Source organism: Vicia villosa, linkage group LG4 (assembly GCF_029867415.1).
Source record: "Vicia villosa cultivar HV-30 ecotype Madison, WI linkage group LG4, Vvil1.0, whole genome shotgun sequence".
In the NCBI taxonomy this organism is placed as follows: Eukaryota; Viridiplantae; Streptophyta; class Magnoliopsida; order Fabales; family Fabaceae; genus Vicia; species Vicia villosa.
Window position 1 is genome coordinate 81,255,881 of NC_081183.1, and position 27,441 is coordinate 81,283,321.

The window sequence follows — 27,441 nt, forward strand, 5'->3', positions numbered from 1 at the left end:
AAGGTCACCCAGTCTCAGCTAACCCTGATAACACAACAGAAACCTTAACTGAAACTTCTTTGGTTTTGGAGAAAATTAGGTTAAACTATGTAACCAACTTTGTGAAAGTCTTTAGGTCAATCCCTTTAGGAAAAGATCCTGAACTGTATTACTCTTGGCTAGCGAAGGGGGAAAAACAAAAGGCTTCTTTCTGGAAACAATTAGGGATTTATGACCTAATCCAGTTATCCAAAACAGGCCTAGAATATAACCAAACCATGTTAGTAGCGTCAGTTTATTTCTGGGATGCTTCTCATAATACTTTCCACCTTCCATGTGGAATGGTTACCCCTACCCTCTTCGATGTAGCTGCCATTACAGGGCTTCGACCAACTGGAGAAACCTTCGACCCCAATTTCATGGATACTGACACCATTCAATTTAACGAAGCAACAGTCACTTATACTGCCTTCATTCAGCAATACCACAATGAAATGGACCCAGACGTTTCTGACGAAGAACACATAGCATTTCTAGCACTTTGGCTCTCGAGATGCGTCTTTTGCTCTAGGTCCATACAAGTAGCAAAAAGATATCTTTGCATGGCCAACCAGTTAAATGCTGGGAAGGAATTAAACCTAGGCCAGTTAATTCTAGGATTTCTTTATGAGAATCTTGGTGAAGCAACGGACCTTGTTAAGAACTACAAAACAAGATCTCTTCTTTTCGCTGGTCCTTTCTGGTTGTTGCAACTATGGCTTAATGCCACTTTTGAGCCTCACCTCCCATATAAAAGTGTTGTGGATGAAGGAAGTGCAATTATAAAGAATCGAACAGTGGAAGGAACCAGATTGGCTTACCTAACTCCAAAGGAAGAAAGTGGAAAACTTCGTGAAACCTTCCTGGCATTCATAATGATGTTCGCTAAACGTTATCAATTCACTCCCTCGATGGCTCCATTCGTACAACGTAAGGTGGGACCCGAATGGTTTACTCGAGAATTTCCAGCAACTTCTCCTGATCAACAAGCTGAATCTATGACTATCTGGGAAGCTTTCCTCACTCCAAAGTTGTTATATCATCGACTTCGATCTTCCAAAAGTCACTGCTGCCTCCTTTGCTATCAACCAAATCTGGTTTCAAGACAATTTGGGTTGGTTCAGCTCAAACCAAAGTGTTTGTATGACAAAAGGAATCACATGTGTCTACACACTTCGCATCTGGCAGAAGATGAATATGAGTCAAAAATCTCCAAATATGTTGGCATCACCACTTTGTCTCCCGTTTCTTTCGAACCTGCTTTTTACTCTACCATAGATTTTCATCAATGGTGGACAGAATGTTATTCTACGCAAATCTTCGATGCTGAAAGCCTTATTCGGGAACTAACTGAAGCTTTTGCTGATGTGCAGGAGAATTTCCATAAAGGTACTTCGACTCATATTAAAGAAATCCAAGCATTTCAAAAGTTATTTGAAACTATCTACAGGCCTGATGACCTTAGTCGGACCGTTCGTGAAGCTGTGGTCACTTTACGTGAAAAGTTTTCTGCTAAACTGGATAAGTTGAAATTGCCTACGTCTGTTCGACCTGAACTACGTTATAAAGTGGCTTTTGAACTTCATCCTCCAAAATTTCCTCCACTTCCTAGTGCTGATTTTGGGGTGGCCTTAAGCCCTCCTTTTCCAGACTGGTTTGTGTGTGGGAATCTCATAAAAATTCTTCAGGAAGAATCTAAAAAACGCGTTGAACGAGTGGTCCCGACTAAGCGTACCTTGGATACTTTCAAAGGACATCTTCATATAGGTCTTGAGCACGTTCGCGTTTTGACTCCAATACCCGAAGGTTGGGGTTTAGACAATCTTTCGACTAACTTTTCCTTTTTCTTTGAAGTACTGATTTATATTTTGTTCACAGCTGTTACTCGAAAGAGGCAAATCAAGGAAGCTCCTGTATAGAAGGGTTCTGGAACTTCGAGGAACACCAAGGCGAGTGCGAGTGATTCTGTCACCACTGGCAAGAAACCCACGGTACATGGATACATTATATTTTAGCTTGTGAAATTTAATGAATATTACTCACTTGGTTTTAATATGTACTTCAGAGCTCGAAACCTCCAGCGTCTTCGAAGCGAAAAGTTCCTCAAACAACTGCTTCAGATGACGAAGATAAATCTCCACCTCGTACTAGACAATCAATAAAGAAAAGACAGAAAGCTGCCACCCCTTCAGCCAAAGGAAAGAGATCTGGGACTTCGAAGCTCACTTCTTCGAGTGACAAGGTATCTTCTAAGGACTCACCCTTGAAGGCTGCTAGTACTATCCCCATTGTGGAGAGTCATAACTCCAGTCCAGACAACATTCCAACCAAGGTATTTGGGTTTCATAATTTAATCATTTCTTAACATTCTAATTCTAATGATTAAGTTCACATTTTACCTTTTAAATGCAGGATGATGATGTTACCACTACTTCTGATCTAAAAGCCTCAAGTTTAAACATTGACCTTGACAACCTTCGAGGTAAATGTCCGCTCTTTCGAATGAAAGATGAATTTTCTGCCCTTTTTTCCGTTTTGATCGATTCTAACTGTCCATCGCAGGTGTTTCTCAACACAAATCTCATGTGCTTTCTCCCGTTCTCGAAGACACTCAACCTCTTGCAACTATCATTTCGACTGCGTCTGCTGAAGAAAGCCATTCAAATGATGACACTATATCTGAACAAGATGCTGCGGAAGAAACTTCCAAACTGCCTACACCTGGTTCTCATGAAACTTTGAACCTTGGGACTAAAGTCACTCATGTGACTACTTCGAAGCAGGCCTCTGCGATGCTTACTCCCTCAGAACTAGAGCAACTCAAGAAAACTGATCCTGTGAGCTTCCTCAAGACCATGATGAGTGTTGATAGTGCTTCGCCCCTTGGGCTTGGAACCCCTTCTAATGTCTTGGCAGGTGCCGGTGACAAGGATGATATTCCTAAACTCCTTCGTCAGATAAGGGAGAGGTTCTTTCAAACCAACCTCGTCGAAGCTCTTAGCAAGGATTCCACTAAATATTATGGTCTAAACAACCTTCTGAAGAAAGTGGACTTACTTCTTGTTCCAGTGGAAGTCTCAGAAGTAATTGTTTTATTGAGTTCTCTGATTGAACAACTCCAATCTAGTCTCCTTCGAAAACGGGATATTGACGGACAACTCACAGCAAAAGTGACTTCTCACAGTTCTTCATGGGAAGCTGCTAACAATGCGACAAAGAAGGCTGACACCCTTAAGCTCGATCGTTCGAAGAACCAGCGAGAATATGAAGATTGTGAGGCGAATATCAAATCCTGGAAACAAGAAATTGAGCAACTCAAAGGGAAGATAAAGGATGCCCAGTCTCGTCAGGTAGAAATCCAAAAAACCAATCAAGATGAATTAACTGAAGTGGCGCAGTCGGGGATTCGACACTTCGAGACGACACAGAAGCTAGTGCCAGAGATTGAAGAACTGAAAAGACAACAGGCATTGATCGAACATCATATGTCCTTATGGGAGACTCAGTATTCGAAGATAAAAGATAATCTTCCCAAAGATTTTAATTAACCACTTTGGACCTTAGGCTATTCTTCTTGTATTCCGTACTTAGTTTATTTTGTAATCGAACTTCCTCCAAAATCTATATGCAATTTAATCTTTCGCACATCTAATTTTGCAGTTGTCATGAGTAACGTTTTAGCAGTTCCTAACAATTGCCAAAAATCACTTGATTATCAAAATGATTTTAATTATGCACCCACGTGACATGATTACCCTTCGCAGCCTTTTAACCCTAGACTTGACGTTTCCACTTCCCTTAGCCGTAACCATCATTAAATGACGACATCACCTTTTTTAAAACGTCTACCTGAGACGTGTGTGCATCAGTTTTCAATCATGATTACTTTTCAACTTCCAAGGCGGGAAACGGCGGAGGCCATAACTTCTCTTGAGGATACCAAACGCAGTCCAATCAAAAATCAAGAAATAACCCGTTCCTTTTGGCTAACGTGTTCTATATAAAGGGTTAGAAATCTACTTCTTTCTTCACACTTTCCTCAAACTTTTATCACAATCTACTCTCTTCTCCGTGCATCCTTTCAAACACAGAGTTTTTTTTTTGACAAAAACTCCCTTGTCTTCCTTCTCTCAAATGGCGCAACCCTTAACCTTCAACACCATCAAAGCCTGTATCAAAAAAGAGTTCAAACTTTCTGAGGAAGAGTTTGAAGGAAATCACATCAGCTTCAGCGCACTCTTTGCTAACCAACATCTTCAGTTCTGTCCTGAAATCCTGGAGGGATCTGTTTATCCCAACATGTTAGCAGATTTCTGGATGTTTGCGTCTCTGCGCATAGATCCGAAAGGGAGGACCACTATCGTATCTGAGGTTCGAAGGGCCCACATTACCATCACTCCCTCCACCATCTCTAACTTGCTGAGATGTGAAAATTTTGGAGAAGCTTTTGATGACAACACCATCAACATGACCACCTATCGTATGTTGAGGACCCTCATGGAAAAGGACCCCTTTAGTGCTAAAGTCATCAAGATTTGGCACCAGCTTTTGTTGGGCAACTTCCGCCCACGAAGCCATAACCTAGACAGCATTATGATGGAGGATCTGGAGTTTATACTCTGTGCCCTCCAGGGAAAGAAGATAAACTTTCCATTGCTAATCTTCAAAGGGCTTATCGAAGCTGTATCCATGGCTGCTTCTCGCCAAGGTGTGGTCACGTGCCTTCCTTATGGAAGATTCTTGTCCTACATGTTCCTTAAAAAGGGCATAGTGAGAAGAATGCGCAATTCGGGGTCTCTAGACATGTTCGAAGCAGAAAGCTTGCCCCTGCTATCCATGGAGGGTTTAGAGCAAATGATTAACTAGAGGGTGCTTTGTTTGAGGCTTTGACGAAGGCGTTATAGGCCTTAGTTTTTTTGTATTATCCAAAATCCTTTGAGTGCCTCTTTTTGTTAACCTCTAGTACATTTCTTTTCTTTTGTAGTCCCTTTGTTAATGGAAACATAATCTTTCCAGAAATGTAATGTACTCCTCCCATCTTAATGAAATGCATTTTGATATTGCTTTGTATGTGTTTACTTTACTTACCACATAACACTCTTGAACATAAAGCCATTTTGGTGCTTGTTCAACCATTTTGGCCTACATAGCATCCTTTGAATATCTATGCTTTTGCAATTTTAACTTCGTGCATGCTTGGTTTGTATCTTTTCAAATACTTCCCGTTTACCCTTAGAATCCTACGATCTTCTGCCAATTCTTCTATCTCATAAGCGTTATTTGAGAACACTTTCAAGATTCGAAAAGGGCCTTCCCATTGTGGGGACCATTTACCTAACGCCTGATTCTTTCGATTTATAGGTAAAATAGCTTTCCAAACTAAGTCATTACTGATAAACATTTTACCTTTCACCTTTTTATTGTATGCTCTGGACACCCTTTCTTTTTGTCTTTTTATCATCTCCAATGCTCGAAGTCTGTCTTCGTCCAAATCTACTAATCCATTCATCATTAATTCCCAGTAAGTATTTGGAGGAATTTCTGCTTGTCTTTGGATCCTGACTGATTGCAAGTATATTTCGACTGGAAGCACTACATCGTGTCCAAACGTCAATTAGAAAGGCGTTGTGTTTGTAGCTTCTTTTGGCGATGTTAATAACTGCCGGAGGAGCCTCGAAAATTCGTAACTGCTAAAGCATCACTGTGAGGTCTTCAGTGGCCTCACTTGTTTTTCCTTTCAGATCTTCAGTCATCTCAGCATCAAAGGATTCTTTAACATCAGTATTGAAGATCGAATTGTCATTTAGGCTTTCAGTAGCCCGCTTTCCACTTGAAATTATCTCTGACTCAGCAGCATCAATTTCAGATACTTCCACCATGTTGATGTCAAGTGGTTCACACAAGTTAGTGTCATCCGCACTCAAAGGATCTGCGTCAACCTTCATATGGTTCTTTGTTTTGTCAGCGAATTTCAGACGTCCATCCTTGATAGCATTCTGAATTAGATCCCTAAAAAGAAAACATTGTAAAGTTTTATGGCCTAAAAAACCGTGATATTTGCAAAAACCTCGCTTCTTCCGTTGTTCTAACGGAGGAATTTTTGAATTGGGAGGTACTATCATCTGGCCATCTTTTACTAATAAGTCAAATATTTCGTCACATTTAGTGACGTCAAATGTATAGGTTTTCTTAGGAAATCTATCGCTTTTATCATTCTCTACTGGATTTTTTCCATTAGAAGGGGTGAGCAATTTGCAAGAATAAGGTGGCGCCTCTTTTAATTCAGCAAGATCTATTTTGACCTCTTCCATGCTGTATGAATCTTCGAAAGGTTCGCCAACAACATCGTCCGCTTCGACGTATGCTACTCTCTCCTTCTTATAACTTTTACTCGCTCTGGCCTTATCTGCTTTTAGTCGTTCGACTTGTCGAACCCTATCAGCCAATTGGGCCATATCCCTTAGGTATTGAGTATCCAACTTCTTTCGAATTGAATAATCTAGGCCACCTGCAGCCATTTCAACTAATTCATGCTCTGGGACCGTAAGTATTTGGAGGAATTTCTGCTTGTCTTTGGATCCTGACTGATTGCAAGTATATTTCGACTGGAAGCACTGCATCGTGTCCAAACGTCAATTGGAAAGGCGTTGTGTTTGTAGCTTCTTTTGGCGATGTTCGACAAGCCCAAAGCGCTTGGTCCAAAGTTTTATGCCAATTCTTGGGTTTATTCCCTACATGTTTCTTTATAAGACCAATTATTATCATATTTGCTGCTTTGACTTGTCCATTTGCCTGAGCATAGTAAGGTGTAGAGGTAAACAACTTAAACCCCATATCTTTGGCGAAATCTTGCATCTTTCGCCCAGTGAACACTGATCCTTGGTCTGTGGTTATACTTTCTGGGATTCCGAATCTGTATATAATGTGTTTTTGAATAAACTCAATAACCGCCTCCTGATCCACATTCGCAAGTGGTATCGCTTCGACCCATTTTGTGAAGTAGTCTATTCCTACCAAAATATATCTTTGACCTCTAGAAGACTTGGGGTGAATTTCTCCAATTAAGTCTAATGCCCAACCTCTAAAAGGCCATGGTTTTATTATGGAACTTAACTCGTTTGCAGGAGCATGTTGAATACCTGCATGTTCTTGACATTCTTGACAACCCTTTGCAAATTCTATGCAATCTTTCAACTTAGAAGGCCAATACATTCCGTATCGAAACAAAAGCCATTTCATTTTGTGCCCCGCTTGGTGCGCACCACATGCTCCGCTATGTACATTTGAGAGAGCCAAATATGCTTCTGCTTCGCCCAGACACTTTAATAAAACTCCTTCGGGAGTTTTCTTAAACAATTCATTTCCCATTAAAAAGTATGATAAAGCTCGATATTTTACCTTTCTATCCGTGTCTGTCGAAGGATCTTTTAAATAGTTCACAAATGGACTTCTCCAATCTGTGTCTGCTAAAGAGTCTATATTCAAAACTTCGAACTCTTATTTATTGGCAAAACCTAATTATGAGTTCTCAAAATCACTTGGGGAGAGCTTGGTAGCCATTTCTTTGCCTCTTACTTCGATCAGTTCTTCTAGTTTTTCTTTTGATACCCTGTATCCTGAAGCTAATTGTGCCAAATCATTCGCTTCTTGATTTTTCACTCTTCAAACGTGATTTAAATCCATGTACTCGAATTTTTTGAGCAGCCTATTTGCTATGACAAAATACATGATCAAATTTTCTTTGATACACTTGTATTCTTTCGTCAACTGCTTAATCACTAGTTCAGAGTCTCCTTTAATATCGACTCTAGTTGCCCCCAATTCTAACAATGCTTCAAGTCCAGCAATCAGTGCTTCGTATTCAGCTTCGTTATTGGAGCATAAGGGACCTTCAATCTTGTACTTGAGCTTTGTTGGAATTCCATCAGGAGAAATTATTAGTATTCCAACGCCGGTTCCTTCTCTATGGGTTGAACCATCGAAGTATAACTTCCAAGGCTTCAATTCTACATATTGTTGATGGTTCTCAACCACTGCATGGTCAACAATGAAATCTGAAACGGTCTGACCTTTCATTGCTTTAAGGGGTTGAAATATCAAAGAGTACTCAGTAGGGGCCAACACCTACTTGCCAATTCGACTATGCAGTATAGGCTTTGATAGCATGTGTTTAATCGCATCACAATGAGACGAAACATCAACTGGCTTTATATAATACTTTAGTTTGATACAAGAGAAATATAGACAAAGGCAGAGTTTTTCTATTGCGCTATACCTAGTCTCTGCATCATTGAGTACTCTACTTAAGTAATAAATGGCTCTTTCAATGGCATTATCATCTTCTTGAGCTAACATGCTACCTATTGTATTGTCTGACGCCGAAATATACAGGCGCATGTGTTTCTTCCCACTCGGGGGAGATAATATTGGTGGAGGCATCAAGTATTGCTTGATCTTCTCGAAGGCTTCTTGATGTTCACCACGACATTCGAACTTTCCTTGCTTTAGTCAAAGTAAAGGAGAAAAAGCTTGCGTGCGTCCACTCAAGTTAGAGATGAATCTTCTCAAGAAGTTTATCTTTCCCAGTAAAGACTATAACTCTTTCTTCGTGGATGTAGGCTTTGTTTCCATAATAGCCTTTGTTTTATTTTGATTAATTTCTATTCCCTTTTTGTGGACAACGAAGCCCAGGAAATCTCCAGCCTGCACAAAGAAAGCACATTTAAGGGGGTTCATCTTCAAGCCATGTTTACTCATTCTCTCGAACGATTGGCTCAGATTGTCCAGATGACTGTTATCCGAAACAGATTTCACCACAATGTCATCTATGTATACTTGCATGAAAGTTTCTATAAAATCATGGAATATAGAATTCATTGCTCTTTGATAAGTTTCCCCAGCATTTTTTAGACCAAAAGGCATTACAACCCATTCGTAGGTGCCTATGGCCCCTGGGCAACGAAAAGCTGTTTTAGACACATCTTCTTCTGCAATGAAGATTTGGTTATACCCAGAATATCCATCCAACATACTTAGATATTCGAAGCCTGCGGCTGAATCTACTAACATTTCTGCCACAGGCATGGGATATTCATCCTTAGGCGTTGCTGCATTAAGATCATGAAAATCTATGCATACTCTTAATGAACCGTTATTTTTAATAATCGGCACAATATTAGCGATCCATTCGACATACCTCGTAGTTCTGATGAACTTGCATCGTAGAAGTCTTTCGACCTCTGCTTTGATCTTCGAATGAATTTCTGGTGCGAACCTTCTAGGTGTTTGCTTGATGGGCTTTTTCCCTTCCTTTATGGGCAGCTTTAATTCGACCAAATCTCGCCCTAAACCAGGCATCTCGTCGTAATCCCATGGAAGCAATCTTTGTTCTCCTTCAACAACGTGATGACTTTTGACTTCAGCGTTGGCGCCAGTTTCGCACTGATGTATGTTACCCTCTTCTGATCTCCATCTCCAAGATTTACTTCTTCGAGTGGGTCTTGGGCTAACATTTTGATACTTGCCCCCATTGGGTCTTTCTTGAATCCCAAAGGTTCTTCGTCGTAGATTGCATCCAGCCTTTGACTCATTTCCTCCCCTGAGATTTCTTTGGCTTGAACTGGATCTTCGAGGAATTGGGGGGTAGGATGTATTCCAGAATCCCTCGTTTCTGCTTCTCTTTGAACCGTACTGACTGTCATGTGTGATAAATCGGCTTTGAGAGTCGTGTTTCTTTTGTTCTCGGCTATGTAAGCCGAAATCTTTTTGAAAAAAGATGCTTCAGACATGACCAACGTCGTCATCCCAGCCTGTTGGCCGTATTGTTGGTAAATGCTCCTCTGGTGGGGTATCGTCTGCACCGTCCATTATCTCTCTATTCCATTGGAATCCATTAGGATGTAAAGACAAATAGTATAAAGCATTTCTGTTTGGTATGTATATATCTTCAGCAGCATGGCAAGGTCCTATGTTCGCCAAATTCCTATCAAAACTAGTTTTATTGACCTGATTGACTTCTGCCATGTAGTAACTTTGATCTCCTTCGATGTTTTCTACTATGCCATCTTCTCTCCAAATGGTTAGTCTTTGATGCATCGTCGAAGGCACAGCCGCCACTCCATGGATCCACTCTCTTCTAAGCAAAAGATTGTAATTAGCCTTTGTTGGTATCACCATGAACATCGTTGGCCTGGTGACGGAACCCACAGTTAAATTCACTTGAATTACTCCTAAAGTTTGCCCTATCTTGCCTTCATAGTTGGACAAAACCATGTTATGTGGTCTTATATCAGTATCGAACATACCAATTCTCTTCAACATGTATTGGGGCATTAGGTTCACTGCTTCCCCCCATCTACTAAGACTTTGTTAATGCCAACATTCTCAATCTTGGCCCTTATGTAGAGTAGTTTCAAATGGTTCCTCATACCTTCATCAGGCCTTTCGAAGAAAGCGTTCTGCTCTTCGATTGCCCCATTGTTCAGCACATAGTAACACACAGGTCTGTGTCTTGCCATCTCTTCCTCATCAGCTTCCTCACAATCTTCAGCTTCTGTCTCTTGGTTAAACACGTGAGGGAGTACTGACACGACATTACAATTGAGGTTTATAGAAGATACCCCGTCTGAGTCAAAATCATTTGTCATCCTATCGTCTTCCTTCCAAGGGCTGGAATGCATCTTTTCCTCTTCTTTCTCATTTTCAGAATCGAACAACTTACGCTCTACTGGAGGTTTATTTGTCCTTGCCCCTTGCATTGGAATTTGGTTGCTACTTGATTCCCCAATCTCCCTTGGTTTGTATTCCCTTTGGGCCTTGTTCATCCTCTGGTGCCTTCTCCATTGGGATCTAGACATAGGATTTTTGCCTTTGTAGTTCTCCAACCTGTACATCTCTCGATTGGAAGTCTAGAATTGCTTCCTATATGCCATTGTAGTTCTTCCTCCTTGGTCCCAACTTCGCCATTTGTTGGTTCTGGCACCAGCTTGCATCCATCTATCCCTGGGTATGTCTGCAGGAACTTTGAATGTGACCCTTCGAGCTCTAGGGTGTGGGCTGTCAGGCCTCCTTGATGGGGTCCTGTTATCGAACCCATATAAGTTAGGACGAAGTCCTCGAGTTTCCCGACCCATGTAGAAATACACCCTTTCGAATGATCTCGCTAGTAATTCATCATAAACTGCTCCACACCTAGGGCACAATGCAATCTCAGAGTTATCGTTGTGACATCTGACCAAGAAACCCACCCAGCTTTCTTCAGTCCTTGGGTACACCTTCAGCAATAAGTTTCCTCCTCTCCAAGGCTGCTCCATTCTTTCTCGCAGGGCCCTCTCGAAAATGGCTTGAACCCTTCGGTTTAGCATAACTGAACATCTTGGGCACATCAGCATTTTTCCACCATTTTTCACATGACAATCCCAGAGATAATCCTTCAGACTGTTCCCTCTTGGTGGGATTTCAATGTTTCCTTTTTCCCTTATCAGCCATTTTTCTAGTTCTTCTATTTCAGATAAAGGCTGTCTAACATTGACCATGTTAATAACTGCCGGAGGAGCCTCGGAAATTCGTATATGCTGAAGCTTCACTGTGAGGTCTTCAGTGGCCTCACTGGTTTTTCTTTTCAGATCTTCAGTCATCTCAGCATCAAAGGATTCTTTAACATCAGTATCGAAGATCGAATTGTCATTTAGGCTTTCAGTAGCCTGCTTTCCGCTTGAAATTATCTCCGACTCAGCAGCATCAATTTCAGATACTTCCACCATGTTGACGTCAAGTGGTTCACACAAGTTAGTGTCAGCCGCACTCAAAGGATCTGCGTCAACCATCATATGGTTCTTGGTTTTGTCAACGAATTTCAGACGTCCACCCTTGATAGCATTCTGAATTAGATCCCTGAAAAGAAAACATTGTGAAGTTTTATGGCCTAAAAAACCGTGATATTTGCAAAAACCTCGCTTCTTACGTTGTTCTAACGGAGGAATTTTTGAATTGGGAGGTACTATCATCTGGCCATCTTTTACTAATAAGTCAAATATTTCATCACATTTAGTGACGTCAAATGTATAGGTTTTCTTAGGAAATCTATCGCTTTTATCATTCTCTACTGGATTTTTTCCAATAGAAGGGGTGAGCAATTTGCAAGAATAAGGTGGCGCCTCTTTTAATTCAGCAAGATCTATTTCGACCTCTTCCATGCTGTATGAATCTTCGAAAGGTTTGCCATCAACGTCGTCCGCTTCGACGTATGCTACTCTCTCCTTCTTATAACTTTTACTCGCTCTGGCCTTTTCTGCTTTTAGTCGTTCGACTTGTCGAACCCTATCAGTCAATTTGGCCATATCCCTTAGGTATTGAGTATCCAATTTCTTTCGAATTGAATAATCTAGGCCACCTGCAGCCATTTCAACTAATTCATGCTCTGGGACATTTGTGAAGCATCTTGATTTCAACAAACGGAACCTATTTAAGTAATCATCTATAGATTCTAGCCAATTCTTTCAGACTTATCTTGGTTTGACCCATGTAAAATTGTTCATGGAATAATCTCTCCAAGTGTGCCCATGCATCTATCGAATTTGGGGGCAACATGGTGAACCAAACAAAAGCATTTTTTGTTAGTGAACTAGGGAAGTATTTAATCCTTAAATCTTTGTTCCCTACTAGATCCCCTGCTTTCGTCAGATATCTGGCTATGTGCTCCACGGTAGACTCATTCGTGTCCCCTGGAAATTTAGTGAATTTTGGTACTTTGGTACCCCTTGGCAATTCTATTTGCATGATATATTCTGCTATGGGGGATGTATAATTTGGACGTTGAAGCCCGGTATTAAGGCCATTGTTAGCCATTGTTAGCCATTATTTTCTCTATCATGGCAGTGAGATTGTTCTCTGTTGCCAAATTGTCTCTCCTAACCCTATGGACCACTTCGTCAGGATGTTCGTTTCTTCTTACTACAACTAGATTAGGCTGTTGCTGGGCAACTGCTTGTTGGCCAACGTTAGTCGTTTGACTTCGAGTTTCTAAGTCTACCACTTGGTTTTGTTCGACTGGTGTTGGCCTAGGTGGCGGCGGTGCTGTGGCTCGAACAGGTTCTAGAATGGGTCCCCCTTCCTGATAAGTTGATTGGTTGTTCCTTCGTCTGTTTTGTGGAACTCCTAAAAAATCCGCCATTCGATTTATTTGAGATGATATTTTTTGGAAAGTTTCCACATTATCCTGGTTAGTCCTAGCAATGTTTGTTGCTAACGGATTCAAGATTGACCCCAATTCTTTAGCAAGAGTTCCTAACATATCATGGTTACTTGCATCCATTTCTTGCCGAAATGCTGCTTGACTATTTGTGGTAAAAGGGGGTACTTGGGCAGAGAAGCCAGTATTCTGTACGCTTCGACCTATCGAACCAACATTAGGCGAAAACGCTATTGGGTTAGTTGTAGTGTATGTAGGACCCGTTCCTCCTAATCCTGCCATGTATGAATGTGGCATACCGTATTGGTAATTAGGTCTCCACATGTCTAAAGCGGATGATGGTCTTGGGGTAAACATCTGACTTGCGGCATTAGTTGCGAAATGTGGTATCTCGCCTGCGCCTGTGAGTGAAGGGATAGCAGTCGAACTCGAGACTGGGAGCGTTCTTGTCGTCCCTGTAGTATTTTCGGGTATCGGCTGGGAACTACCTATAGGTTCAGATTCTGTCGAAACCGGTATAGCCTGGGCCTCTTGAGTGGAAGTCGAAACATGTGTAGAATTTATAGCCACTGTTCCTGACCATTGTGGGGGATCTTGATCTCCCCCTCTGCTGGTCGCATTGACCATTTTCTTGTTGTACCTTCGTTTAGGAATCGATTGTGCACTGTTGGTTAATTTACCGTTCCTAAGGTTCATACAAGATCTTGATATTTTCTAGACAGAACAAAACAATCAATTAATAACAATCTGTTTGACACGGTCCCACTGGGCGTGCCAATTTGTTTACGGTGATTTCCGGTAAACAACCGCTAGTCCTCCAATCTATAAAATATACTTTGGTTACTCGCAGGATCGACTAGATTGATCCTAGGACATAGTCAAACAAATGTCTTTTGAAATGATTCGATTCATGTTTGCCTGTTCTGACTTCGAGAAAACTTGTTTTGTGATTTGATCTTATGAATGTTCACTTGAAACAATACTGGTTATACAAGTTAATATAACTTTAGAAGAAACATAAATAAAAGCATGTAAATTGCAGAAAAAGTAAAGTGCAGAAATATAATATGCAGTAATGTAAAATGCAGGAATGTAAAGTGCTTCGAAATGAAAGTTTAGACGCAATGAAAGAAATGCAGGAACATAAATAACCGAAAGTAAATGAAAGCAGTAATAATGAAAAGATACTTGAATAAAGGAAAATACAAAAGTATTTAAATTGATGTTGGTGTCATACGTACATTTCTCGGCGAAACTCGTTCTCTAAACACTTGATACTTGAGTGATTTGTGAGTGATTTGTACAAAATGAACACACGGAATCCTAACATTAAGACCCTTATTTATACTAAATTTGACCCTAACGGTCCTATACTAATCTAATGCCACATTGCCCATAAGAATCCCTGGGATGCCATCTGTCCTTGTGCGGTTACACAAACTACTTCAAAATTCAAATCAGCCCGCCTGAATCCTCTTTCGACGCGTGGCAACGTGACCAGAATCGAGAATGCCACGAAGACACTTTCAGCCTCAGTACTTTACGTATTTCGCAAAAACGTTTAAGTCTTTTAAAGATAATCCTCTTCGAATTAGCTCCAAGTCTAACCATCTTTTACTCCAACTCAAACCAGCATTCTCGAAACATGGCCATCAGTAGCCATTTTTAATCTCAGAGATGGTCATCAGTAACCGTCTCCCTTCGAATTGTAGTTCTTCAAAGGATATTCTTTCTAAACGAAATCTTCAGCCAACAGTTTGTTGACAGTACAGCAAAATTCCAACGTTTTCTCATTCACGGACGGATTTTCGGGATACAACCAAATCAAAATGGCACCTGAAGACATGGAGAAAACATCTTTCATCACCCCCTGGGGAACGTTCTGCTAGCGTGTTATGCCTTTTGGACTAACGAACGCAGGGGAAACTTATCAAAGAGCCATGACTACAGTTTTCCATGACATGATGCATAAGGAAGTGGAAGTCTATATGGACGACATGATTGCCAGATCAGAAAATAAGGAAGATCATATACATAATCTGACAAAGTTATTTCAACACTTACGGAAGTTTCAGCTTCGCCTGAACCCAAACAAGTGTACCTTTGGTGTCTACTCAGGAAAACTCCTTGGTTTCATCGTCAGCAAGCGAGGAATTGAAGTGGATCCAGACAAAGTCAAGGCAATTCAAGAAATTCCTTCCCCCAGAACCGAGAAAAAAGTTAGAGGATTTCTTGGACGTCTGAATTACATCTCGAGATTCATATATCTCATGACAGCAACTTGTGCTCCAATTTTCAAACTTCTACGGAAAAATCAAAGTTGCGTCTGGACAGACGATTGTTAGAAAGCGTTCAAAAGCATTAAGGAATATCTGCTCAAACCGCCCAACTTGTCTCCTCTAGTGGAAGGAAGACCTTTATTAATGTACTTAACCGTCTTAGAAAATTCCATGGGATGTGTCCTTGGAAAGCAAGACGAGACAAAAAGAAAAAAGCATGCCATCTACTAACTAAGCAAGAAATTCATTGACTGTGAATCCCGCTACTTCATGCTCGAGAAAACCTGTTGTGCTTTGGCCTGGGCTGCCAAGCGTCTCCGCCAATACATGATTCGACATACTACTTGGTTGATCTCCAAGATGGATCCAATCAAGTACTTCTTTGAAAAGCCTGCCTTAACTGGGAGAATTGCCCGTTGGCAGATGCTGTTATCAGAATACAACAATGAGTATCACGCTCACAAAGCCGTGAAAGGAAGCATCCTAGCTGAGCACTTGGCTAACCATCTACTCAATGACCATGAATCAATCGGATTCGACTTTCTGGACGAGGACGTCATGTACCTCAAGATGAAAGATTACGACGAGCCACTACCAGACGAAGGACCTAAGATAGGATCCCAGTGGGGCTTGCTCTTTGACAGATCCGTCAATGCTTATGGACGAGGAATTGGGTCAATCATTGTTACCCCTCGAGGTACCCATATTCCCTTTACCGCCAGATTAACTTTCAAATGCACAAACAATGAGGCCGAATATGAAGCTTGCATCATGGGTCTCGAAGAAGCCATGGATCTAAGAATCAAATACTTGGATGTATACGGAGATTCTGCTTTGGTCATCAATCAAATGAAAGGAGAATGGGAAACACGCCAACCTAGGCTAACCCCTTACAAAGACTACGCGAGAAGATTGTTACCATTCTTCGACAGGGTAGATTTTCATCACATTCCTCGTGAAGAAAACAACTTGGCTGATGCATTAGCCACACTCTCTTCCATGATTAGGATAAATCATTGGAATGACATTCCTCAGATCGATGTCATGTGCCTGGATAGGCCCGCTCATGTTTTCACAGTAGAGGCAATGATCGACGACAAACCGTGGTATCACGACATCAAAAACTTTCTTCAAAGGCAAGAGTACCCTCTTGGGGCATCAAAGAAAGATAGAAAAACTTTGAGAAAGTTAGCTGGCAGATTCTTTCTGAATGAAGATGTTTTGTACAAGAGAAATTTTGACATGGTTCTGCTCAGATGCGTTGACAGAAACGAAGCAGAAACACTCATGAGAGAAATACATGAAGGTTCCTTTGGTACTCACACCAATGGACACCCCATGACAAGGAAAATACTGAGAGCAGGATATTATTGGCTGACGATGTAGTCATGTTGCTACCAGTATGCAAAGAGGTGTCACAAATATCAGATCTACGCTATAGAATTCATGTGCCACCATCTCTTCTCAACATACTCTCTTCCCCTTGGCCTTTCTCCATGTGGGGAATCGACATGATTGGAATGATCGAGCCAAAAGCGTCCAACGGACATCGCTTCATCTTGGTAGCCATAGACTATTTCACTAAGTGGGTCGAAGCAGCTTCATATGCAAACGTCACAAGACAAGTTGTCGTCAGATTCATCAAGAATCACATCATTTGTCGCTACGGCATTCCTAGCAGGATAATCACTGACAATGGGTCAAATTTGAACAACAAAATGATGAAGGAACTTTGTGAAGAATTCAAGATTGAACATCACAACTCGTCTCCTTACAGACCAAAGATGAATGGAGCTGTAGAAGCAGCTAACAAAAACATCAAGAAAATCATTCAGAAAATGGTCATCACTTACAAAGATTGGCATGAAATGCTCCCGTATGCTCTTCATGGTGACAGTACGTCTGTACGTACTTCAATTGGAGCAAATCCTTTCTCCCTTGTGTATGGCATGGAGGCAGTCCTACCCATAGAGGCTGAGATCCCATCAATGAGATTCTTGATGGAGGCAAAATTAACAGAAGCCGATTGGTGTCATAATAGATTCGATAAGTTGAACTTAATCGAAGGAAAACGCATGACAACTTTATGCCATAGACAGCTATATCAACAAAGAATGAAGAAAGCTTTCGACAAAAAGGTTCGACCTTGCACAATCAAAGAAGGCGACCTTGTGCTCAAAAAGATTCAATCTTTTCTCACAGATTCTAGGGGCAAATGGACTCCTAATTATGACGGCCCATACGTGGTCAAGAGAGCTTTCTCGGGAGGAGCCTTAATACTCATGACAATGGATGGAGAAGAATTCACCCGTCATGTGAACGTCGACGTAGTCAAGAAATACTTCGCCTAAATAAACAAAAGAACAGCTCGCTAAGTTGAAAACTCGCAAAGAGAGTCTTAGGAAAAAAAGAGCGTCTCGATGAATCGAAAACCCGAAAGGGCGATTCAGGCAAAAGTTAGAGACATAAAAAATATATAATCAATCCCGGTAGATTTAAAACCCAAAAGGGGTAATCTACGCAAAAGTTAGAGATATATGGCAAGTAACTGTGTTCAAGACAAAGTTGATCATTCAGAAAATCCATAGCGGAGTATTCATCATCAGTAGGTCATCTTCTACGAAGCACGAATATAGCGGAACTCATAGTGGAACTGAAAGATAACGGTCGTCACGTTTCAACGTAGTCCTTTTCCCAAAAATTACCAATTTCCAACTTTGTAAATACACCATGGAATCAAGCCTTCGGCTGATTACCATTCCATAAATAACAATTTGAGCCTAGCGCCTTTTCTTTGCAATCGAGTCTTATTCAGTTTCTTAAAATAACATTTTTTAAGTCTAACAGTCATTTTCTTGAAACAAACGTTTTCAAAAATAAAATGAATCTACTTGCAAAATAAAGTTGAAACTTCTTTCTAAGGTTTACAAACAATAGGAAGAATGCCAACAGTTGCTCCGAGAACAGTTGAGACTCCGGGAACAAATTTCCCCATGAAGTCGCTTTGCGAACATCTCCCGATGACGGATCTTCACTTCAAATCATATCATTCACTTCACATTTCATAATCATCATAACATTCATGCATGCTTCATGCATCATATCATATGTGTGCATAGTCAATATTGTCTAGTTAGGCTTTGATCATACTATTGCCCAAGTCACGTGGACCTCAACACGAGTTTCCCCTGCGAGTCGTGAAAGGGCAGTCTTCTTCATGAAGACAGTTCATGCACCAGAATTTCCCCAAGAAGGTTAACAAATGGCGGTCTTCCTCAGGAAGATAGTTTGTTTACTGTTGGAAATCCCCAGCAAGTCGGCAAATGGTGATCTCCTTCAAGGAGATAGTTTGTTCACTTCCGTTGTTACTCCCTTTTCAAGGTCGACAAATAGCTTTCTTCCTCAAGAAGATAGTTTGTTCACTTTTGGGATTCCCTTTGGCCAAGATTCTCCGAGAAGATCGACAAATAGCTATCTTCTTCAATGAAGATAAGTCTCTTCACTTTTGGATTTCCCCATGGAGTTGGCAAATGGTAGTCTTCCTCTAGAAGATAGTTTGTTCACCTCCAAGAATTCCCCAGTAAGAGTCAATAGATGGCAGTTTTCCTCAAAAGGACAGTTTATCTATTATTTAATCCCCAAAGAGTTGACAAATGACAGTTTCTTTTCAAGAAATATTTTGTCTACTTACATGGCACTTATCCACGTCAGAGTTGAAAAATGGCAGTTTTCCTCCTGGAAAACAGTTTATCAACTCCCCAGTGGAGTCAACAAATGGCAGTCTCCCTCAAGAAGATTGTCAGAGTTATGCTTGTTCATAGTTGGGCTCATGTAGAGAAATTATAGGTCATGTACAATTTTGGAAATTTGTAAATTTGTGCAAATGCCTCTAGCAATTGATGTTACATGATACATAACACATCAGTAGAGATGCCATGCATCCATTTATATGATTGCATAAGGATTGAAGAATATTCCCAAAAACAAAGACATGTGAATATGTAATGATTACATTTGGGAATTTATGGCAAATGAGTGAATCACCAAAGGAATCTTCTCCCAACCAAATGGATCAAGCAAAACCGAGGGCTAGGGGAGTGGTATTAAAAATCCATCATTGCATCTTGGAGATTCCTTGAATTTCTTCATAGCCAATAAACCAAAGTGACTTTACTAAGCAAGCTCACTCTCTGAAATTACACTGAACTCTTTGCCTATAAATAGAAGAGCATACCTCAGTAATAAGCACACCAAAGCAACTCAAGAATCTTGCTTTCTCATTCTCTCCCTCATGCTTATGGTTTTCAAAAGTTCTTTGGCAAGAAGAATCAAATTCTTCAAACCAGAGCTTTTCTTTTGAAAGTAAGCCTTCTAACATCTCAAGGAGGTTCATTAGAAGTGATCCAAGTACCTGGAATACTTCTGTAAGTGCAAGAACACCATCTTCACTTTCATTTTGGAGCCTAAGTAGTTGGAGGTCCGTAGAACATTTCAGAAGGTGTCAAACAAGTCTAAGCATTCAGACACATTCCTTAGGGTGTAGTGAAGCTATCCAGATGGTCGCATCTCATGTGTAAGTGCAGAATCACTAACCTCCATGTTCACTTGAAGCTCAAATAGAAGGAGTCGAGCAGAGCATTTCAGAAGCTTTCAAAGTGATTCAAGTGCCCAGATAGCATCAACAAGGTCCCAGGAAGCTTTTGTGATCATTCATCCATAGCTAGAAGCTCTCCACCATAGCCATCGACCTCCATTTTCAGAGGTATATTTTCAAACTCTAACACTCTTATTTAAGTACTCTTTGCAATATATCTCGATACTAATTCATTCAGCATCATCAGAGGATTAAAAACTCTCTATCATCATTCATTAATTCTTCAGCATCATCATTTAATTTTGTTTTTAAATTCTAGGGTTCTTCACGTATTTTTGTTAATTCATTAGATGTAGTTAATATAAATTTATGTTAGTTACATATCTGGATTCGTGAGGAAATTTAGAGTGAAATTCATGTTTACATCATCCTGTTTGGTTGAGAAATGAGCAAGTTCATAAATTCAAAAATTGAGAGCTTGAGGTTGAAGATGACAATGGCCATGGCGCGCAAAATTCAAATCCCTGGGTTGAAGTTTATTTTATTTTGAGTGGTAGGCATTTTATAAACGAATTCATCATTTGCCCTAGTGGCCTCACATGCGCTCTTAATACTCTCTTGCCCACAAGTCTGGGGTTCGAATCCCCCTCGCCCCAGACTTTTTGATTCTTTTATTTTTCAATGATTTTCAACTTGTTTTAAATCATAACTGAATGGGTGTGTGTCATAGTCACCAACTGGCGCTTGGCCCAGTGGTGTTATTTTGAACTGGTGATTTCAAGGGCGTGTGTTCAAACCTTGGTGAGACCAAAACCTATTTTTTACCACTATTTTCTTTCATTTTCTTCACAAACTTCATATAATTAATTTACCTGTCAAATTAAATCCTTTCCTTTTGATTTTTTACATACTCTTTATTTAATATATCTATTTTATGAATAATCAAAAAAATCACAAAAACATTATTTACTTGATATATTTTTATTAGGTAGGTTTAAAATAACATATTTTTATTAGGTTTAAAATAACATATTTTTAAGTATTTTTTTTAATACTTTAAATATAATTTTCTCTTGATTTTCAAAACCTAATCTCTTGTAAACATTTTTGTGATAAAACCCTAGTCATTTAGGTCTTAATTAGGAGTAGACTTTGTCTTTACCCTAATTAAGTTGACTTTTGTCAATTTTCAAACAATTTTCAAACTCCGATTTAAACAAACGTTCCAGGTTTTCAGACAACAAAACCTTGTATCACTTCAAATCATCTTCAACTATTTTTCGTAAACAGTAAATCATCTTGCGGGCCTCTAATAGAGTGTAAGACCCAACACCTTTTTCTTTTCATAGTTTGTTTTCAAAACTGTATTTCTTTACAAAATCTTCTCATCTGTTTTCAAAACATTCTTCTGGTATTTGAAGGGCATTATTCACGGTGAAACTCTTGAGATACCTATGTGACCTAGTGTCCATCTTCAATTCTTCTGTTTTCAAAACAAAAAGATTTCAAAACTGTTTACAATTAAACCTTCAACTGTTGCCAATAAACAACCAAGCTACTGGTAAGGCTTTGTACATACATCTTCAAAGGCCTCCACTCCATCCAGGTTAGGCTTTATAGCTTTCCATTTACAAGCTTTCATTTAAATTTCTGTCAAATATAAATTGTATATATATTGTTTAGAACTACATCTGAGTACAACCTTAGGACAGATAAACCATATATATATATATATATATATATATATATATATATATATATATTATAGGACTATGGCCTAGGATTGAGAATGTCTTCCCGGTGAAGGCTCTTTCCTAATTAGAATTCCTTAGTATAAACCTCAAGATGAATTATTCCCGATGAAACATCTTGAAAAAAGCCTTAGAACAAAAATAGGGCACATCCACCCAAGAGGAATTATTCCCGGTGAAACTTCTTACCCATTTGCTTAGATCCAAACTATGTTTAGAACCACATAACTTTCTATTATGCTATAACAAGGACCCTCGTTGACCCTCAATTAGCCTCATCTTGGGCTTACAATAAAAGGACCCACATGCTTCTTAAAAGCATATTCCCAGCTTTCTCTTGAGCTTGTATACAAGGACCCATCAGGTTTCTTATAAACATAGGAACAGGTCTTTAGTCACCTTTTAGCCTACCCTAGTGAGATTCTTCTACTCCTTAAACCAGACTTTAAACAAGCTAAGAATGTTTCAATCTCAATATTGAGTCCACCTTTAGGAATGAGAGACATGGACAATAGTTTTCATTCTTAGCAGAGTCTAGGTTCCACATCTGTCTATCCTCAGTCAGGGTCAGCCTTAATCTTGGGCTTTAAACAAGAAGTCTAAAACATTTAATTCAATCCCCTAGAAAGGATTAGCCTCCATCATTCCTCCATTTTAATAAAATCCCCTGGAAAGGGTTAGCCTCCATCATTCCTCCATTTTAATAAAATCCCCTGGAAAGGGTTAGCCTCCAAAAACACTCCTTTAAAAATCCAAAATTCCCTGGAAAGGGTTAGCTTCCACATCAATCTTTTAAAGTCAAAACCTTAGGAAAGGGTTAGCCTCCAAAACCAATCTTTCAAAGTCAAAACCCCTGGAAAGGGTCAGCCTCCAAAATCAATCCTTCAAATCCAAATTCCGTGGAAAGGGTTAGCTTCCACATCAATATTCATTAAGTCAAAAACCCCTGGAAAGGGACAGCCTCCAAAATCAATCCTTCAAATCCAAATTCCTTGGAAAGGGTTAGCTTCCAAAAGGATCTTTCGAACCTTCAAAACTCTCCAATAGAGTCTAGGTCAATTATTCAAACAAATCCCCCAGTAGAGTCAATCTTCAAACCTGGGTCTTTCATTCATCAATCCCTGCTTAACAAAAGCACAATCCCCAGGAGGGTCAACCTTTAGTCTTTAAAACAATAAAGTAATCCTCAACAGAGTAATCCCCTCTGAGTCAAGAGATCCCACACAGGTAGATCTTTCCCCATTTAAGAGTCAACCACAACCTTGGGCTTTGTACAAGGCAGATACTCCCTTTAGAGTCAAAAACCCTACTCATAGGTATTCCCCTATTCAGAGTCAGCCACAACCTTGGGCTTTGTATAATACAGATAATAGAGTCTCCCCAGTGAGTCCTCCCCCATCAAGTAGCCACAACCTTGGGCTTTGTACAAGGCAGATAAACATCATTTCTTGTGTCAAAAGATTCCTAACCTTCATGATCTTTTCCCTAGAGAGTCAGCCACAACCTTGGGCTTTGTACAAGGCAACCAAAAAATAGAGTCATTCATAGTCTCCATGCTCTGTTTCCTCAACAATTAGCCACAACCTTGGGCCTCGTACAAGGCAAAAAACAATGTCTTCCCTAGCTAGAGTCAGCCACAACCTTGGGATTCATACAAGGCACAAAATAAAGTCTCCCTAGGTAGAGTCAGCCACAATTCTAAGTGTTGTACAGAACACTAAATAAACCTTTCAATCAAAAAAATAAAATAAACACTCTCTAGCTAGAGTCAGCCTCAATTCTAGGCTTCATACAGAACACAAATCATTCAGTTAAAAGTCAATTCCTAGTGGAGTCATCTCCCAGAGTCAATAAAAACCTTTTAAGCCTCAAGCTTGGGCCTCATACAAGCCAGCTAAAAATCAAATCTTTCATACAGTATATAGACATAGCTTATCTCTATAGAGAGATATTTATCCTATCTCACCACATTCAAACAAACAAACAAACAAACATTTCAATTTCAATATTAAACATTCTCCCATTTAGGATTTTGAAAGGCATGCTCTGAGGCGCACACACCCAGACTTGAACACTTTCCCTAATTTGGTCGAGAATCTTTCTTTCATTCAAGAGACACGCGACTGGCATACTTGCACACACACAAGTAAGGTCCCTCTCTTAATGAATTGAACTCAGCTTTTCTGTCACTTTTAATGTTTGTGGTGGAATAGTAGGAATACCTCTCTGTAAAGATGACTTCATGTCTCTTTACTGTAAACAGAGATTTGATTCAAGCTTCAACCTTGAGCTTCAAGCAAGGCACCCAAAAAAAATCAATTAATTTCCCTAATTAGTTCCCTGAACTACAAAAAGCTCTGACTTCCATTAGGGATGTGTAGGCATGAGATTCACAAGGAATCTCAGCGAGCTAATAAAAAAAAACAAAAACAGTCAGTTCATCTGTCTTTGATTCAATTCAATTCAATTCTATCTCCTAACACAAAGGAGAAACTTTCCCAATCAAGCAGCAACACACACAAATAGACACATACAAGGTTCCCATAGAGTACTACGGATATGTAGGGTGCTTAAAACCTTCCTTATGTATAACCGACCTCCCGGACTCCAGAATTTCTAGTCTAGGTGAATCCCCACACTTAGCAAACTCCTAGGGTTTATTTGAGATCTTTTTCCCCTTCCTCTTGGTAGGATAATTAAAAAGTTCGTGTGCTATCGTAGGAAGAACTGCAATAAAATTCATCCCACAAGGGCGCTTCTCTCCTTCCAAATTTCGCGTGAAGGGTTTAGCGTGCCGTCCTCCCAAGTGAAACGGGGAGGTAAAAAAACGAAACCACACAAACTCACTATCTTCTCAATATACAACTGAGCTAACTTCTCCATAGGATAATCCATTCTCATCGGTATAAAGTGAGCAAATTTCATTAATCTATCCACGATAACCCAAATGGCCTCACACTTCTTAACTGTCATCGACAAACCAGAAACAAAATCCATCGATATGCTGTCCCACTTCCATTCCGGAATGAACAACGGTTGCATAGCTCCATACGGCTTCTGATGTTCAATCTTTGACTTCTAACAAGTCAAACAAGAATAAACAAAATCAGCAATCTCTTTCTTCATTCCAGGCCACCAAAATAACTTCTTCAAATCATGATACATCTTGGTAGCACCCAGATGAATACTTAATCCGCTACGATGTCCCTCTTCAAGAATACTCTTTCTTAGCTCAGCAACATCAGGAACGTAAACATGATCACCAAACCTTATTATACCATTCTCGTCAATTCTGAATCCACCTCGTTTACCTTGATTAATTAATGTCAACTTATCAACTAATCCCACGCCGACTCTCTGGCCTTCTTTAATGTCGTCAAGAATACCACTCGTCAGCTTCAGCATACCCAACTTAACACTATTAGAAGTACCTTCGCATACCAAACCTAAATCTCAGAATTTCTCTATTATGTCCAGTTCACGCACCAATAGCATAGACATATGTAAAGATTTCCTACTCAACGCATCAGCAATGACATTAGCTTTACCCGGATGGTAATTCAGCCCAAAATCATAACCCTTAAGAAATTCCAACCATCTCCTCTGCCTCATATTAAGCTCTTTCTGATCGAAGAGATACTTCAGACTCTTGTGATCACCGAATACTTTAAACCTTGAATCATATAAATAATGTCTCCATAATTTCAATACGAAGACCACCTCCTCCAATTCCAAATCATGAGTCGGGTAATTCCTCTCGTGCAGTTTGAGTTGTCGCGACGCATACGCCACAACTTGTTGATTCTGCATTAATACACCACCTAATCCCATTAACGACGCATCACAATAAACCACAAAAGATTCCGCCGGACTCGGCAAAATTAAGATCGGGGCACTAGTCAACCTCTTCTTTAACTCTCGGAATCCTTCTTCACATTTAGAATCCCAAATAAATGCTTGCCCCTTTCTAGTTATCTTGGTTAATGGTAACGCTAACCTCGAAAATCCTTCGATAAACTTTTTATAGTAACCTACAAGACCCAAGAAACTACGAATCTCGGAAACTAACTTCGAATCTTCCCACTAAGATACCGCTTCTACCTTCGTCGGATCTATGACAATACCATTCTTGGAAATCACATGACCAAGAAAACTCACTTCACTCAACCAGAATTCACACTTCGACAACTTCGCATAAAGCTTCTTTTATTTCAACAATTCTAACACAATTCTAAGATGATCCGCATGCTCTTCCTTGTTCTTAGAATATATCAGAATATCATCTATAAACACCACAACAAACTTGTCGAGATAAGGATGAAAGATCCTATTCATATACTCCATGAAGACACCAGGCGCATTAGTAACCCCAAATGGCATCACGGTATACTTGTAATGACCATACCTCGTTCTGAACGCAGTCTTTTGAATATCGTCTGCTTTCACACGAATCTGATGATATCTAGACCTCAAATCAATTTTACTGAATACACTTGCTCCGACCAGCTGATACATCAAGTCATCAATCCTCGGTAATGGATATCGATTTGTGATAGTAACCTTGTTCAGCTGTCTATAATCCACGCATAGTCTCATCGAACCTTCTTTCTTCTTTACCAACAACACCGGCGCACCCCACAGTGAAACACTAGGACGACTGAATTCTTTCTCAAGAAACTCTTCTAATTGACTCTTCAATTCAGTCAACTCGGATGTCGACATGCGATAAGGCGCCATCGACACAGGACTCGTCCCAGGAATTAATTCGATCGCAAACTCAACTTCCCTCTCAGGTGGCAACTCTCTAACCTCTTCTGGAAAAACATCTGGAAAGTCTCGTACTACCGGTAATTCATTACTCACCACTTTCCCTTTCACCTCCATGGATGCAAATAATATGAACATTGTAGCCCCATCTCTGACCGCTTCATTTACCTGCTTAGTAGTCATCGCCAAATCCTCAACACTACTCTCTCCAGGAAAGATAACCATCTTCGTAAAGCAATTAATATGAACTCGGTTGAATTCCAACCATATCATTCCCAGAATAACGTCAAGTTGTTCAAGAGGAAGGCACACTAAGTCCATCCCAAATTTTCTACCAAACTTGTCAACCGGACAATTCAAACAAGCAGAAGAAGTAGTTACTGAACTCGACGCAGGAGTATCCATAACCATACTTCCATTAATATCACACTTGAAGCAATATGACCCGCCTTACCACACTTGAAGCATTTCTTTTCCCCACTCTTACACTCATTCCTTCTATGCCCAGTCTCACCATAGTTGTAGCACTTAACGGGAGCACCTGAATCTCCCCCACTAGGCCTATTCCAATCACCAGCTTTAGGATTTCCTCTACCATATGGCTTACCCTTATCCATAGGCTTCTTACCTTTCTTGTCAACCAACTTGCGAGAGTGAGATGACTTCAGCTTGATGTTATCCTCTTCGAAGATCCTACTACAGTCCACCAAATTGAAAAATCGCCGAATCCTCTAATACCTGATACCTTGCTTGATCTCGTCACGAAGACCAGTCTCAAATTTGATACACTTTGAGAATTCACTAGCTTCATCATTGTTGTAGTGAACGTAGTACTTCGCCAAC

General features: G+C 40.1%; 1 protein-coding gene across 1 annotated transcript; it reads right to left on the reverse strand.

Moving 5' to 3' along the window:
• Nucleotides 1-4,164: 4,164 nt before the first annotated feature.
• LOC131597417 (uncharacterized) lies at nt 4,165-27,009 on the reverse strand. Its single transcript, XM_058870118.1, has 3 exons — nt 26,449-27,009; nt 4,410-4,599; nt 4,165-4,187 (listed from the first exon to the last, which is right to left on the reverse strand). Exons 1-3 carry the CDS (start codon nt 27,007-27,009, stop codon nt 4,165-4,167), a joined length of 774 nt encoding a protein of 257 aa, XP_058726101.1.
• Between the last annotated feature and the right edge of the window lie 432 nt (nt 27,010-27,441).